At 39.5% G+C, this 14,845-nt stretch overlaps 1 protein-coding gene across 5 annotated transcripts in view; it reads right to left on the bottom strand.

The window, feature by feature from the left end:
- Positions 1–14,845, bottom strand: part of ENOPH1 (enolase-phosphatase 1) — a 65,718-nt gene that overhangs the window by 27,269 nt on the left and 23,604 nt on the right. For 4 of the 5 annotated variants that reach the window (XR_010731924.1, XR_010731923.1, XR_010731922.1 and 1 more), the window contains exon 2: positions 1,273–1,346. The exons of the other annotated variant lie outside the window; for it this stretch is intronic. Coding sequence is in view for 1 of the 4 variants with exons in the window: in XM_066280263.1 (XP_066136360.1) it covers positions 1,273–1,346 (74 nt within the window). In the remaining 3 variants the exon portion in view is untranslated. The remainder of the gene's footprint in view (positions 1–1,272; positions 1,347–14,845) is intronic. 5 annotated transcript variants of the gene reach the window in all.

The following is a 14,845-nucleotide window of genomic DNA, read 5'->3' on the forward strand; positions in this document are numbered from 1 at the left end:
TCTCTTCCCTTTCGACGTCCTCCTCGTTACAAGCTTCTAGACCATTACATTTTCCTAAATACTAGTACAAGAGCGAACAAGGGCAAAAAGAAGTGTAAGAAGCTGGCAGAAAGCTGAGAGAGAATATGGTTAGGACAGTTAATAGACCCATATAAACACAACTACACTGCTCACAAAAATTAGGAGATTTTTTATTGCTGCATGTTCATTTTGAAATGTCTGCTAATTTTTGTGAGTAGTATATGTGCTGTTTTAGTGTGTATAGTGTTCCCTAACTGACACAAAGGTTTGAAATCATAATTAGAATTTGTTAATATCTCAGAAGACCCAAGTCTAAGTTCAACTTAAACTGCACTCACAAGTGAAAATATATAAGAAAGTTACTATGGCTTTTTTTTTTAAATGGTAGGACTTAAGTATTTATCTCCCTCATAATATGTTATTCAAATTTCACCTGCCCTAGAAAACATAAAGAAGTCATTCCATTTTGCTTGTTCTTATGTAGCATTCCAGCAAGTAATAGATCATTCAGCGGATTGTGAAGCATACAAACAGATCGGGCATATTTTTCAGCGTACTTGACAGAAAAGCCTCCTTTAAGCTCAATAAAAACTCATTCTTGATCTAAAACAAGAAAAATGAAGAGTTAAGATTGACAGCTTCCTTTTTCTGCATGAAAATCCTTTTACCCTACTGATATACTTCTGATTTTCTTTGAGTTTTCCCATCATGCCCAACATCGCGCCCCTCCCTACTCACGCACTGTCACCTGCGGCAAACTGGCCCCTACTTGAGATTGCTACCTGAGAAGATGTTGTAAAAGGGAAGGTGCACTAGCCATTCCTTTCTAGGCATATACCGCAGAGTAACTAACATGTGCACAAAGGGCAAAGTAAGAAAATGTTCATTGTAGCACTGGGTATAAGCGCAAAGTAACCAGAAACACATAATTATCAGCTAGAAAATAAAGGGGGATATTCATACTCTAAAACATTATAAAACAGTTAAACATGAATGTACCAAAATTATATTTGTCAATATAAATATAAATGCTAACGTATAAATAAAACTCTAATACAAAATGGCTTATACTCGGGCCTCAGTTTTATCTGTAATGTTTTATCTCTGAGATCTGAAACAAACATAGTATCAAAAGTTAGCTTTATGGTGGGTGCATGGTCATTACAATACTTTTTCTTCTTGATATTTTAATTGTTTCACAATTAAAAAACAAGCAAGCTAACTTTGATCCCTTATCCTACCTACACTTACTTGACTTTTTCTCTTGGTCATCCTCCTCCAGTGTCCTGCCTCCATTCCCAATTTCCAAGCAACCAGAAATACTCCTGGGGGAAAACTGTTGGTTAGATTCAGGACCTCCTAGTAATGGAAGAGCTAAAGTACCTACCAGAAGTTATAAAATGCATGCAGGTTCTAGACTGCTTTGTGCTTCACAAAGACTAATTTCCTACATACACCTCTACTGGTACCAAGAATAATTCGCGAGATGAACTGTAAATGCTGAGATCCCAGTTTCCTGTGCTCTGTGGGACAGGAGATGAATACAGATTCTAGGCGGCAGGCCGGGGCAGGCCCCTACCTATCTTTTACTAGCTGTGTTCAAGTAACTGACCCTTTCTGAGTCTCAGTTTTCTCATCTGCTATATGTGAATAATATCAAGCAAAGGCACTGTAGTAATTCAAGACAAATAGAAAGCACCTTCTATCACTTATAATATTCTCCAACACAGACAAATATATAAACTGGGCAAAGATCACCTTTGACCTGAGTTTATTGGTAAATAATAGCAAAAAAGTTCCCAGGGTATAAAGCGAAAGCACAACCAACTCATTTACCAGATATTTACTGAAGATCTACTTAATGCCAGATAATTCTGATAATGGTAGTTATAAACCATAACCCCGCTCCTCAGAGAATGTGCAGAAACAAAAGGTGCAAGGTTCCTAACAATTCCAAACTTTTAGGAAAAACTTGAGAAGTTAGAGATTACTTTGGAATTCCTGTTCATCCAATTTGCCCCTTTCCTCTATAAGTAAACTTCTCTTCTGCACTGAGTAAACCCCAAACTAGGCAATGAAGCTAGAACTTACTATACACCTGGAATATTAATATCACCTGGAGGTGGCATGTTAGCAGACTGTTCTATTTTAGTGCCAAAGTATTACTGCATAACAGAAAAGTATAGTTAACTACACTGTAAAGATTTGTCCAGCCTTTCAATATACATATTGAACATATATTATGTAAATTAAGTAAAATTCCTTCACGTTGCTTATTTTAATTTTTAATTTTTTTTTTAATTTTTCTGAAGCTGGAAACGGGGAGAGACAGTCAGACAGACTCCCGCATGCGCCCGACCGGGATCCACCAGGCACGCCCACCAGGGGCGATGGTCTGCCCACCAAGGGGCGATGCTCTGTCCCTCCGGGGCGACGCTCTGCGGCGACCAGAGCCACTCTAGCGCCTGGGGCAGAGGCCAAGGAGCCATCCCCAGCGCCCGGGCCATCTTTGCTCCAATGGAGCCTTGGCTGCGGGAGGGGAAGAGAGAGACAGAGAGGAAGGAAGGGGGGGTGGAGAAGCAAATGGGCACTTCTCCTATATGCCCTGGCCAGGAACCGAACCCAGGTCCCCCGCACGCCAGGCTGACGCTCTACCACTGAGCCAACCAGCCAGGGCCACGTTGCTTATTTTAAAAAGCCAGTAATTATATCATGGTCTGAATGTGCTATGATACCATATAGGGAAGCTCTAAAAATAAACTTTTTAAAGCTGGTGCTTATTGCCCAACCCTGCCGCACTGAAAATGTTCAGGCTTTAAAAGTAATTCCATAAATAACTGTGATGGTAAACATTTTAACTTCAGTTATAATCCATTTATAAATAATTTCAGAATTCTATATATAGTACAAAAAATGCAGCTATGAACCTATGATTACAAGTGTGTGCCTATTTTTAGTTCATCAGATACCTGAGGGGTTGTTGTGGTTTAGTAGTACATATAGCAAAAGGCTATAGAAATAAATGAGAGTAGAAGACAAGATGGCGATGGAGTAGGCGGACATACCAACTTCTACCTCCCAAAACCAAAGTGAATTACAAAATAATTTTAAGAACCATCATCTGGAAAAACCAACTTTGGACTAAACTAAGAGGACTCTTCAACCAAGGAACACAGAAGAAGCCACACTGAGACTGGTAGGAAAAGCGGAAACGCGGAGAGGGCTGCCCAGCTCCCTGGACCGAACGGCAGCCGGGAGAGACTTGCGTGGCGGGAAGTGAGTTTAGCAGAGAGGGGAGGGTCCTAAGCCCAGCCTGCAGCCCCAGAGCCTAGAAGAGGCGTATGGACAGTATTTAGCTGGAAACAAGTCAGGATACTGTTTGTGAGAAAGATCGACTTCTCAGACCCAGGATTCTTCTTAAAGGGACCGCACAGAAAACCTCTCTCACAACCACTCACCCGGAGCTCTGGGGGATGGGAGAGAGGAGAGGACTTGAGTAGCAGGAAGAGAGTGTAATCTAGGAGACACAGGGAGAAACATTTTGAGAGACAGCCACCCTAACCCCTGGGACAAGTCACTCCCCAAACCTGAAGTGAATATTTCCCCTGGAAACAGCAATACCAGCAAAGGGAAGCAGGACACCAGCCAAACAAGGTCTCCCACGGCACTCAGTGCAGAGTTGCTTAGGAGGAGGGAGCTTTCAGGACTACAGTAGTGAGTCTTAGGGTCTGAGCTGCAGCGCCCACACCCACATGGCTGAGGGCTAGCCCGAGGGCAGGCGGCGGCGGGATGCAGAAGTCCGGTTCTGTCGGAGAGGGCGGAAGCTGGCTGGCCTCCACTGAGGCCCAGGTGTGAGCTCAGTCTTGCCCAGCTGGAGAGGAGGGGACGTTCGAAAGTGGTCAAGCCCAGCTGCGGGCCGCCTTCAATCCAGCCTGGAGGGGGGGGAAGAGCAGGAACCCCGGAAGAGATGGAGACTCGCCCTAAAGCAACGGTGTAGAAGCACAGCCGAGCCCCGCCCTGCCCGTGGAACCGAGGCTTGTGGCCTGACTTGGGAGCCAGCTCCTTCCCGGGGGGTGGAGCCAAAAGCCCAGAACAGGCGGAGTCCCGCTACTGAGTGTGGGCACGCAGTCCCACGGGCCTGTGGAGCCAAGGCTTGCAGCCATCCCACGAGCAGGCTCCTCCTGCAGGGCGAGCGAAAGCCTGGAATCAGGTGGAGACCCGCAGCTGAGCAAAGGTGCTCACCCCTGCCCTCAGGGCCCAGCATGACGCCACCCCATGGGGACTGGGCGAAGGCCAAGTCCACCTAGGCTTGTATAATGAGCACGTGATCACAGCCACTCTTGTGAAGGAGAGGTGGAAACCACAGCAACAGCCCCAGGGGGCAGGCACCAGCAACACCCATACCCGAACACCCCAGGCAGCAACAGCAGAGGGGGTGGTGGGACTGCAGACAGACCACACATAGGGAACACAGAGGAAACACCCAGTGGACTCCAGTGGCCAAAACCTTCTTTTACACAGACAAAATGAGATGACAGAGAAATGCTACACAAATGAATCAAGAGAAATCCCTAGAAGGAACCTGAATGAGTAAGATATAACCAAATTACCAGATGCAGAGTTTAAAATAACAATTGTTAGGATGCCCAAAGATATCAGAACAACAATAGATAGTCATTATGAACACCTAAATAAAGAGATAGCAAATATAAAAAAGGACATTGAAATAATAAAAAAGAATCAGTCAGAAATGACAAATACAATATCAGAAATGAAGAACACAATGGAAGGAATTAAAAGCAGATGGATGAAGCTGTGAATCGAATCAGCAAGTTAGAGGACAAGATAAATAAAGGCATGGAAGCAGAGCAGAAAAAAGAAAAGAGACTCAAAAAGTCTGAGGAAACTCTAAGAGAGCTCTGTGACAACATGAAGAGAAATAACATCCGCATCATAGGGGTTCCTGAAGAAGAGAAAGAACAAGGGATAGAGACGTTGTTCAAACATATCATAGCTGAAAACTTCCCTCAATTAAGGCAGGAAAACATCTCACAAGTTCGAGAAGCACAGAGAAATCCATTAAAGAGAAACCCAAAGAAATCTACACCAAGACATATCAAAATTAAAATACCAAAGCTAAGTGATAAAGAGAAAATATTAAAAGCTGCTAGAGAAGAAAAGACTATCACCTACAAAGGAGCCCCCATAAAGATGACTTCCGACTTCTTAACAGAAACACTTGAGGCCAGAAGGGAATGGCAAGAAATATTCAAAGTAATGCAAAACAAGAGCCTACAATCAAGACTACTTTATCCAGCAAGGCTATTGTTTAAAATTGAAGGAGAAATAAAAAGCTTTCCAGACAAAAAAAAACTCAAGGAATTCACTACAACCAAAACAAGGCTGCAAGAAATATTAAGGGGCCTGTTGTAAACAAGAGGAATACAGTTTTAAAGAATAAAATGGCAATAAACAATTATATATCAATAATAACCTTAAATGTAAATGGATTAAATTGATCCGATCAAAAGACATATGGTAGCTGCGTGGATAAGAAAACAGGACCCATACACAGACTGTCTACAAAAGACACACCTTAAAACAAAAGATGCACATAGACTGAAGATAAAAGGATGGAAAAAAATATTTCACGCAAATGGAAATGAAAAAAAAGCTGGAGTAGAAATACTTATATCAGACAAAATGGACTTTAAAACAAAGACTATAGTTAGAGATAAAGAAGGTCACTACATAATGATAAAGGGAGCAATCCAACAGGAAGATATAACCGTTATAAATATCTACGCACCTAATATAGGAGCACCTAAATATATCGTATATAAAGCAGACTTTGATGGATTTAAAGGGCGAGATCAACAGCAATACTATAATAGTAGGGGATTTCAATACCCCACTAATATCACTAGATAGATCCTCAAGAAAGAAAATTAACAAAGAAACAGCAGACTTAAAGGACATACTAGATCAACTTCATTTAATAGATATCTTCAGAACCTTTCACCCTAAAGCAGCAGAATATACATTTTTTTCAAGTGCTCATGGTACATTCTCTAGGATAGACCACATGTTAGGGCACAAAAGCGACTTCTACAAATTTAAGAAGACTGAAATCATATCGAAACACTTTCTCTGATCACAATGGCATGAAACTATCAATAGAAATCAACCACAACAGAAAAACTGAAAAATACTCAAACACTTGGAAACTAAACAGCATGTTGTTAAATAATGAATGGGTTAACAATGAGATCAAAAAAATTAAAAAATTCCTAGAAATAAATGATAACGAGTATACATCAACTCAAAATTTATGGGACACAGCAAAAGCAGTCCTGAGAAGGAAGTTCATAGCATTACAGGCATACCTCAAGAAGCTAGAAAAAGCTCAAATAAAAAATTTGACCCTGCATCTAAAAGAACTAGAAAAAGAACTAGTAAAGCCCAGAGCTAGTAGAAAGAAGGAAATAATAAAGATCAGAGCAGAAATAAATGACATAGAGGCTAAAGAAACAATACAGAAGATCAATGAAACCAGGAACTGGTTCTTTGAAAAGGTAAACAAGATCGATGAACCTTTAACCAGACTCACCAAGAAAAGAAGAGAGAGGACTCAAATAAATAAAATTAGAAATGAGAGTGGAGAAATAACAACTGACACAACAGAAATACAAAATATTTTTAGAAAATACTATGAAGAACTGTACGCCAAAAAAACTAGACAACCTAGATGAAATGGACAAATTCCTTGAATCATATAATCTTCCAAAAATTAATCTGGAAGAATCAGAAAACCTAAAAAGACCAATTACAACAAATGAGATTGAAACAGTTATCAAAAAACTCCCAAAAAAGAAAAGTCCTGGGACTGATGGCTTCACAAGTGAATTCTACCAAATGTTCAAAGAAGAACTAACTCCCATCCTTCTCAAGCTATTTCAAAAAATTCAAGAGGAAGACTTCCAAGCTCCTTTTATGAGGCGAGTATAATTCTGACTCCAAAACCAGGCAAAGACAACACAAAGAAAGAAAATTATAGGCCAATATCCCTGATGAATTTAGATGCTAAAATCCTCAACAAAATATTAGCAAACCAGATCCAGCAATATATGAAAAAAATCATACACCATGATCAAGTGGGATTTATTCTTGGAAGACAAAGCTGGTACAATATTCACAAATCAACCAATGTGATTCATCACATAAACAAAAGGAAGGAGAAAAACCACATGATAATTTCAATAGATGCAGAAAAAGCATTTGATAAAATCCAGCACCGATTCATGATCAAAACTCTCAGCAAAGTAGGAATACAAGGAACATACCTCAACATGATAAAGGCCATCTATGAAAAACCCACAGCCAACATCATACTCAATGGGCAAAAGTTAAAAGCAATCCCCTTAAGATCAGGAACAAGGCAGGGGTGCCCCCTTTTACCACTCTTATTCAACACAATTCTGGAAGTCCTAGCCACAGCAATCAGACAAGAAAAAGAAATAAAAGGCATCCAAATTGGAAAAGAAGAAGTACAACTATCATTATTTGCAGATGATATGATAATGTATATATAAAACCCTAAAGTCTCAGTCAGAAAACTACTAAACCTGATAAATGAATTCAGCAAGGTGGCAGGATATAAAATTAATACTCAGAAATCAGAGGCATTTTTATACACTAACAATGAACTGTCAGAAAGAGAAATTAAGGAAGCAATCCCCTTTACCATTGCAACCAAAAAAATAAAGTACCTAGGAATAAATTTAACGAGTGAGATTAAAGATTTGTACTTGGAAAATTATAAAACATTGATAAAAGAAATCAGGGAAGATACAAACAAGTGGAAGCATATACCGTGCTCATGGTCAGGAAGAATAAACCATCATTAAAATGTCTGTATTACCCAAAGCAATTTATCATATAAATTCAATGCAATACCGATTAAAATACCAATGACTTACTTCAAAGATATAGAACACATATTCCAAAACTTTATATGGAACCAAAAGAGAACACAAATAGCCACAGCAATCTTGAAAAGGAAGAATAAAGTAGGAGGTATCACACTTCCGGATATCATGTTATACTACAAGGCCACTGTACTCAAAACAGCCTTGTACTGGTATAAGAATAGGCATACAGATAAATGGAACAGAACAGAGAACCCAGAAATAAACCCACAGCTCTATGGACAACTGATATATGACAAAGGAGGTAAGAGCATACAATGGAGCAAAGACAGCCTCTTTAATAAATGGTGTTGGGAAAATTGAACAGCTACCTGCAAAAAAATGAAACTAGACCAACTTACACCATTCACAAAAATAAACTCAAAATGGATAAAAACTTAAATGTAAGCCGTGAAACCATAAGTATCTTAGAGGAAAACACAGGCAGTAAGCTCTCCGATATCTCTCGCAATATATTTGCCGATTTATCTCCACGGGCAAGTGAAATAAAAGACAGGATAAACAAATGGGACTATATCAAACTAAAAAGCTTCTGCACAGCTAAAGACAATACAAACAGAATAAAAAGACAAACTACACAATGGGAGAATATATTTGACAATACATCTGATAAGGGGTTAATAACCAAAATTTATAAAGAACTTGTAAAACTCAATACCAGGAAGACAAACAATCCAATCAAAAAATGGAAAAAAGAAATGAATAGACATTTCTCCAAAGAGGACATACAGATGGCCAATAGGCATATGAAAAAATGTTCAACATCACTAATCATTAGAGAAGTGCAAATTAAAACCACAATGAGATATCACCTCACACCAGTCAGAATGGCGCTCATCAATAAAACAACACAGAGTAAGTGCTGGCGAGGATGTGGAGAAAAGGGAACCCTCCTGCACTGCTGGTGGGAATGCAGACTGGTGCAGCCACTGTGGAAAACAGTATGGAGATTTCTCAAGAAATTAAAAATAGAACTGCCTTTTGACCCAGCTACCCCACTTTTAGGAATATACCCCAAGAACACCATAGCACTGTTTGAAAAGAAGAAATGCACCCCCAGCAGCATTGTTCACAATAGCGAAGATATGGATACAGCCCAAGTGTCCGTCAGTGGATGAGTGGATTAAGAAGCTTTGGTACATATATGCTATGGAATACTACTCAGCCATAAGAAATGATGACATTGGTTCATTTACAACAACACAGATGGACCTTGATAACATTATACTGAGCGAAATAAGTAAATCAGAAAAAACTAAGAACTGTATGATTCCATACAAAGGTGGGATATAAAAATGAGACTCAGAGACATGGACAAGAGTGTGGGGGTTATGGGGAGGGGGGGAGGAGAGGGAGGGGGTTGAGGGAGGGGAGGGGCACAAAGAAAACCAGTTAGAAGGTGACGGAAAACAATTGGACTTTGGGTGATGGGAATGCAGCATAATCAAATGTCAAAATAACGTAGAGATGTTTTTTCTGAACATATGTACCCTGATTTATCAATGTCACTCCATTAAAATTAAAAAAAAAATCTCCCAATGAATGCATTAGTGGGTAGAAAAACAAATCAATGTTTATTTCTATCTTTCTCTTCCTCTCCCCCTTCCTCTTTCTCTAAAATCAATCAATAAAAAAATATTTAGAGAACTGTATGACATACTTCATCAGCATTAAATTTCTAACTTTGCCTTCACGTGTTCAGCATGGACACAAGTGTTCGGTTGTTGTTGGACACAAGTCTTTAAAATGCTTCCAAAGCAGGGAGTCTCAACCTTAGCAACACTGACATTTTGACCTGGATAATTCTTAGGGAGGGATAGGGCACACAGGCTTTCCTGTGCATTGTAAGGTATTTAGCAGCATTACTCACCATTACCCCACTAGATGCCAGTAGAACCCCACCTTCCTCCACTTGTAACCACCATGTTTACAGATACAGCCACATAGACACTAGGGGAGGGGGGTAAAAAAATAAAAAATAAAATATAAAGAAATAAATGAGAGTATTTGTCTTCCAGGGCACTATGATTAAATTCTGTTAAATGCCAGAAGAGATGATGCAAGCAGCAATCTATTCTACTCTGTACAGTTCTATGGCAGCTTTCTGGAAGCACTCCATTTAGGGCCACAGAACTTCTGAAGATCTAATTAAAGAAGTTGCCTCATAAATGCTTAGAAGTCCAAATATGGATCTGTTTTATGATTAAGCAGTTATTTTAGTGGGAAAGTCATAGAATCAATAAAAATAAAATTGTTATATTTTCTCGTCTCCTGTGAAGAAACTGTGTATATAAAAAGGTAATGGGCCCCATGTTCAGTGCAGTGTTATTTACAATAGCCAAGATCTGGAAGTAGCTCACCATCCATCAGTAGGTGAGTGGATAAAAAAGCTGTGGCTGGCCTGACCTATGGTGGTGCAGTGGATAAAGCGTCGACTTGGAAATGCTGAGGTTGCCGGTTCGAAACCCTGGGCTTGCCTGGTCAAGGCACATATGGGAGTTGATACTTCCTGCTCCTCCCCCTCTTCTCTCTCTTCTCTCTCTCTCCCCCCCTCTCCTTTCTAAAATGAATAAATAAAAAATAAAAAAATAAAAAAAAAGCTGTGGTAAGTCCTGGCCAGTTACATCAGTCAGAGCAGTGGTTTACAGAGCCAAATATCAACAGTACAACGATTGAAATTTCTTTTGAGAGCCAAATTTTTTAAACTTAAACTATATAGGTAGGTACATTCCTTATCGAGGTAGCACTTGCACATGGTATTTTGTGGATGAGCCACACTCAAGGGGCCAAAGAGCCACAGTTTGCCAACCACTGAGATAGAGCACCGTCCCAACTGCCAAGGTTGTGGGTTCGATCCCTGATTATGGCACATAGAGGAAGCAACCTGATGAATGTATGTACAACTAAGTGGAAACACAAATGAATGCTTCTCTCTCTCTCTCCCCGTCTCTTTAAAAGCAATAACAAACAAACAAAAAAAGCTGTGGTAGATACATTTACACAATGGAATACTACTCAGCCATAAAAAAAGGAGAAGGAAATCTTACCTTTCCCGACAGCATGAATAGACCTGGAGAGCATTATGCTAAGCGAAATAAGCCAGTCAGAGAAAGATAGGTACCATATGAAATCACTTATATGTGGAATCTAATGAACAAAATAAACTAACAAAAAAAATACACACTCATAGATACAGAGAACACACTGACAGCTGTCAGAAAAGAGGGTGGTTGGGGAGCTTGGTGAAGAAGGTGAAAAGCTTAAGCAGAAACAAAATAAAACAAAACAAACATTCATAGGCACAGACAACAGTATGGAGATTATCAGAGGGAAAGGGGTTGGGAGAGGTAGAAGAGTTGGTATAGGGGGAATAAATGGTGATGGAGAGAGACTTGACTTGGGGTGGTGAACACACAATATATAGATGATGTATTATATACAATGGTACTTTTGAAACCTATATAATTTTATTAACCAATGTCACCCCAATAAATTCAGCAATTAAAAAAAGGTAATAGGTAATACTTAGAGTGGGTATAACTACTTAAAGAAACTACTTGAAAAGTATTCCAAAGAAACCACACAGTGCAAATGATCTCTAGTATTTGAGAACTTAAAACTTTTTAGCCAGAAAATTAAACAACACAAAGACAATATTGATGGGCTACTACAGTATTTCTCTATTAATCTGAGAGCCTAACAAGCATAGAAAAATTACATGGTTTGATGGGTCTTAAATCACATTCTCTAAAAAAGAAATAAAACAGATTACCAACAGTATATAGAGCACAACCCTATTTGAGGGACAATCCACAGAACAAAATCTAAGAGAACATGGACATACCAAATGTTTACAAAGGTTCTCTCTGGGTCATGAGATTATAGCCAAAAGGGGTTTAAAAAAACCCTTTTGGGGGGCATATCTATCTTTTACAATAAAAGTGTATAATCCATTTTTAAACACAATGATTCAACACAATAAGTCTTTTTAACATCTGTCATCATAGTTATAAATTTTTTTAATGAGAAGTTTTTAAGATCTACTCTTAATGACTTTCCAATATACAACATAATATTATTAACTAGAGTCACTATGCTGTACATTACATCCCAGGACTGACTTATTTTATTACTAGAAGTTTGTAACTGCTTGGACATTTCTAATGCTGGGAATTTACTCCCTTTTAGAATGAGTGGTCCATGCTGTTCATCAAACAGCCTTAGTAGTTGTGGTATTAGAACTGCTCCTTGAATATACTTCCTGAAGACCACTCGAGAACCTACCAAGAAAAGGACTACACAGGGCTACATGTTGTCCCTATCTTCAGGGGTTAAGTAGGAACATAACCATTCTCTTCTGAAAGCTGGAGTCTTTAGGAAAAACCATTAGATTTCACTATTTACATTCAAAATGAATAAATGTGTTGCTGATGAGGCAACAGTGTCTTCTACACCCCATTAAGGATATTAAGCTGTAATTAAACAAAGACAAACTATTATTTAATTAATGCAATGAATCACATTGCACAAGGGAAGATTATCATTATAAGGGGCTAATAAGTTGGGATAGGTTTTTAAAAAGCAGAAAACAGAGAGTATCTCATGTTCTGGAGAAGAAAATTTGGCCCAGAGTCCTAGTCCCTAAAAGAGGGGAAAGGAAAGGAAAGGAAAGGAAAAGGGAAGGACATTTATCTCCCTGAACCCATCTATCAGCCCTGCAAGGTGACCTTTTACAGATGGAGACGAAGTTCAAAAAGGTTTCACTGCTGATACAAAGTAAAGCTAGGACGCAAACCCTATGCCTGAGCCCATCCAGCTTATAGGTGGATGACTGGGCAGCACAACTTATTAGGATCACCTAACTCCTAGTACTATATTCTCTGTAGGCAATCCTAATGTACTTTTGGTTTCTGAAAGAGATTCTACTAAGAAAATGAGAGATTTGCGTTCACCTGACAGTTCTGTAAGATATCCAATAAACAGTGATAATATGAGTAGCCTGGCCAGCAGTGGCACAGAGGATAGAGCATTGATCTGGGACACTGAGGTCCCACGTTTGAAACCCCCAAGGTTGCTGGCTTGAGTGCAGGGTCAACATGATCCCATGGTCACTAGCTTGATTCCATGGTCGCTGACTTGAGCCCAAGGTTGCCGGCTTGAGCAAGGGGTCACTGGCTTGGCTAGAGCCCCCCAGTCAAGGCACATATGAGAAACAATGAACAACTAAAGTGCCACACAATGAGTTGATTTTTCTCATCTCTCTTTCTCTTCTTGTCTATATCTCTCGCTCTAAAACCTCAATTGTCTCCCAATCTAAAACAATAATAATAGTAATACAAGCAGTTATAGTAATGGGGGGAGTAATGCCAGCATTTACTAAGCCCTTACTATTGCAGGCACCTCTCTATTTACAGACAATCCTTAATGAGCTCATCTAATCTCATGACCTGCAGGTGGTAGAACACTCTGAGAAAAATAAAGTTAGAGCTTAATTAGTATATAAATATAGTAGACACATAAAATTTGACTGGACAATAGACCCTTAGATAAAATAGTTATTAATCAATACTGACCTTTTAGAAGTTTGTGCCAATATTGTTGTTGCTACTCCAGTTATTGTATAATTATACTTAGCATGACTTACCACCTGATTTGTAGCTTATAGAAATGAATTAACTGTTGCCTAGAAATATGTAACTATAGTGAAACAAAAACAATTATTAATCAATGTATTCTGAATACCATATGATTGTAACTTAGTGTGTGTGTATAAAAATAAAGCTAGACTAGCCATTGGCAGAGATGCCTGGCAGTGAATGCTAAAAAAGAATTCGGCTCTCTCACTAGTTTCGTGCCGACGCCGTCTCTTCCTGTGGGACGCTGGATTCCCCCCGGGGCTGGACCCCGGCAGTTAGTCTGCTGCAGCCCCACGGTCAAGGCACATATGAGAAAGCAATCAATGAGCAACTAAGGTGTCGCAACAAAAAACTAATGATCGATGCTTCTCATCTCTCTCCGTTCTTGTCTGTCTGTCCCTATCTATGCCTCTCTGTCACTGTAGTAAAAAAAAAAAAAAAAAAAGCAGCACTTCAACACACACCATACTACATTTGCATCAAAATATCCATTGGGGGACAGCAGGAAGAAAGCATGTCAAGAGCTACTGTGCAGAGTGCAAGCTAGTCAGCAGCAACTCCGTGTTTGGACCCAACAAGGTGACTAGAATTCGGCTAGCTTTGCTGGTGCTTTAGCAATTGTGAGAAATGGAAAGCCATTCACAGATGGAGAGTATGCCAAAACATTCATGCTTGATGTTGCCAATGAACTTTTTGACGACTTTTCAGATAAAGACAAGATAATCAAAACGAATAAAAGACATGCCTCTGTCTGCAAGAACTGTTCACGATCCTACCATCATGATAGCAAATCAAATTGTGGCAACACAAGTGAAGGACATAAATGCAGCACCATTCTTTTCTCTCGCTTTAGATGAGTCAACAGACATAAGCCATTTATCCCAGTTCAGCGTGATTGCAAGGTATGCTGTCAGTGACACATTATGTGAGGAAAGTCTTGCTATTTTGCCTATGAAAGAGACAACAGAGGGGAGGATTTATTCAAGTCTTTCACTGAGTTCGCTAAAGAAAAAAATCTACTGATGGATAAACTTATTTCGATGTGTACTGATGGTGCTCCGTGTATGGTGGGGAAAAACAGAGGATTTGTAGCGCTTCTTTGTGAACATGAAAAGAGACCCATCCTAAGTTTTCACTGCATCCTACATTGGAAGGTGCTTTGTGCTCAGCTGTATGGCAAGCAGCTTGGTGAGGTGATGT

This window comes from Saccopteryx bilineata, chromosome 5 (assembly GCF_036850765.1).
Source record: "Saccopteryx bilineata isolate mSacBil1 chromosome 5, mSacBil1_pri_phased_curated, whole genome shotgun sequence".
Lineage (NCBI taxonomy): Eukaryota > Metazoa > Chordata > Mammalia > Chiroptera > Emballonuridae > Saccopteryx > Saccopteryx bilineata.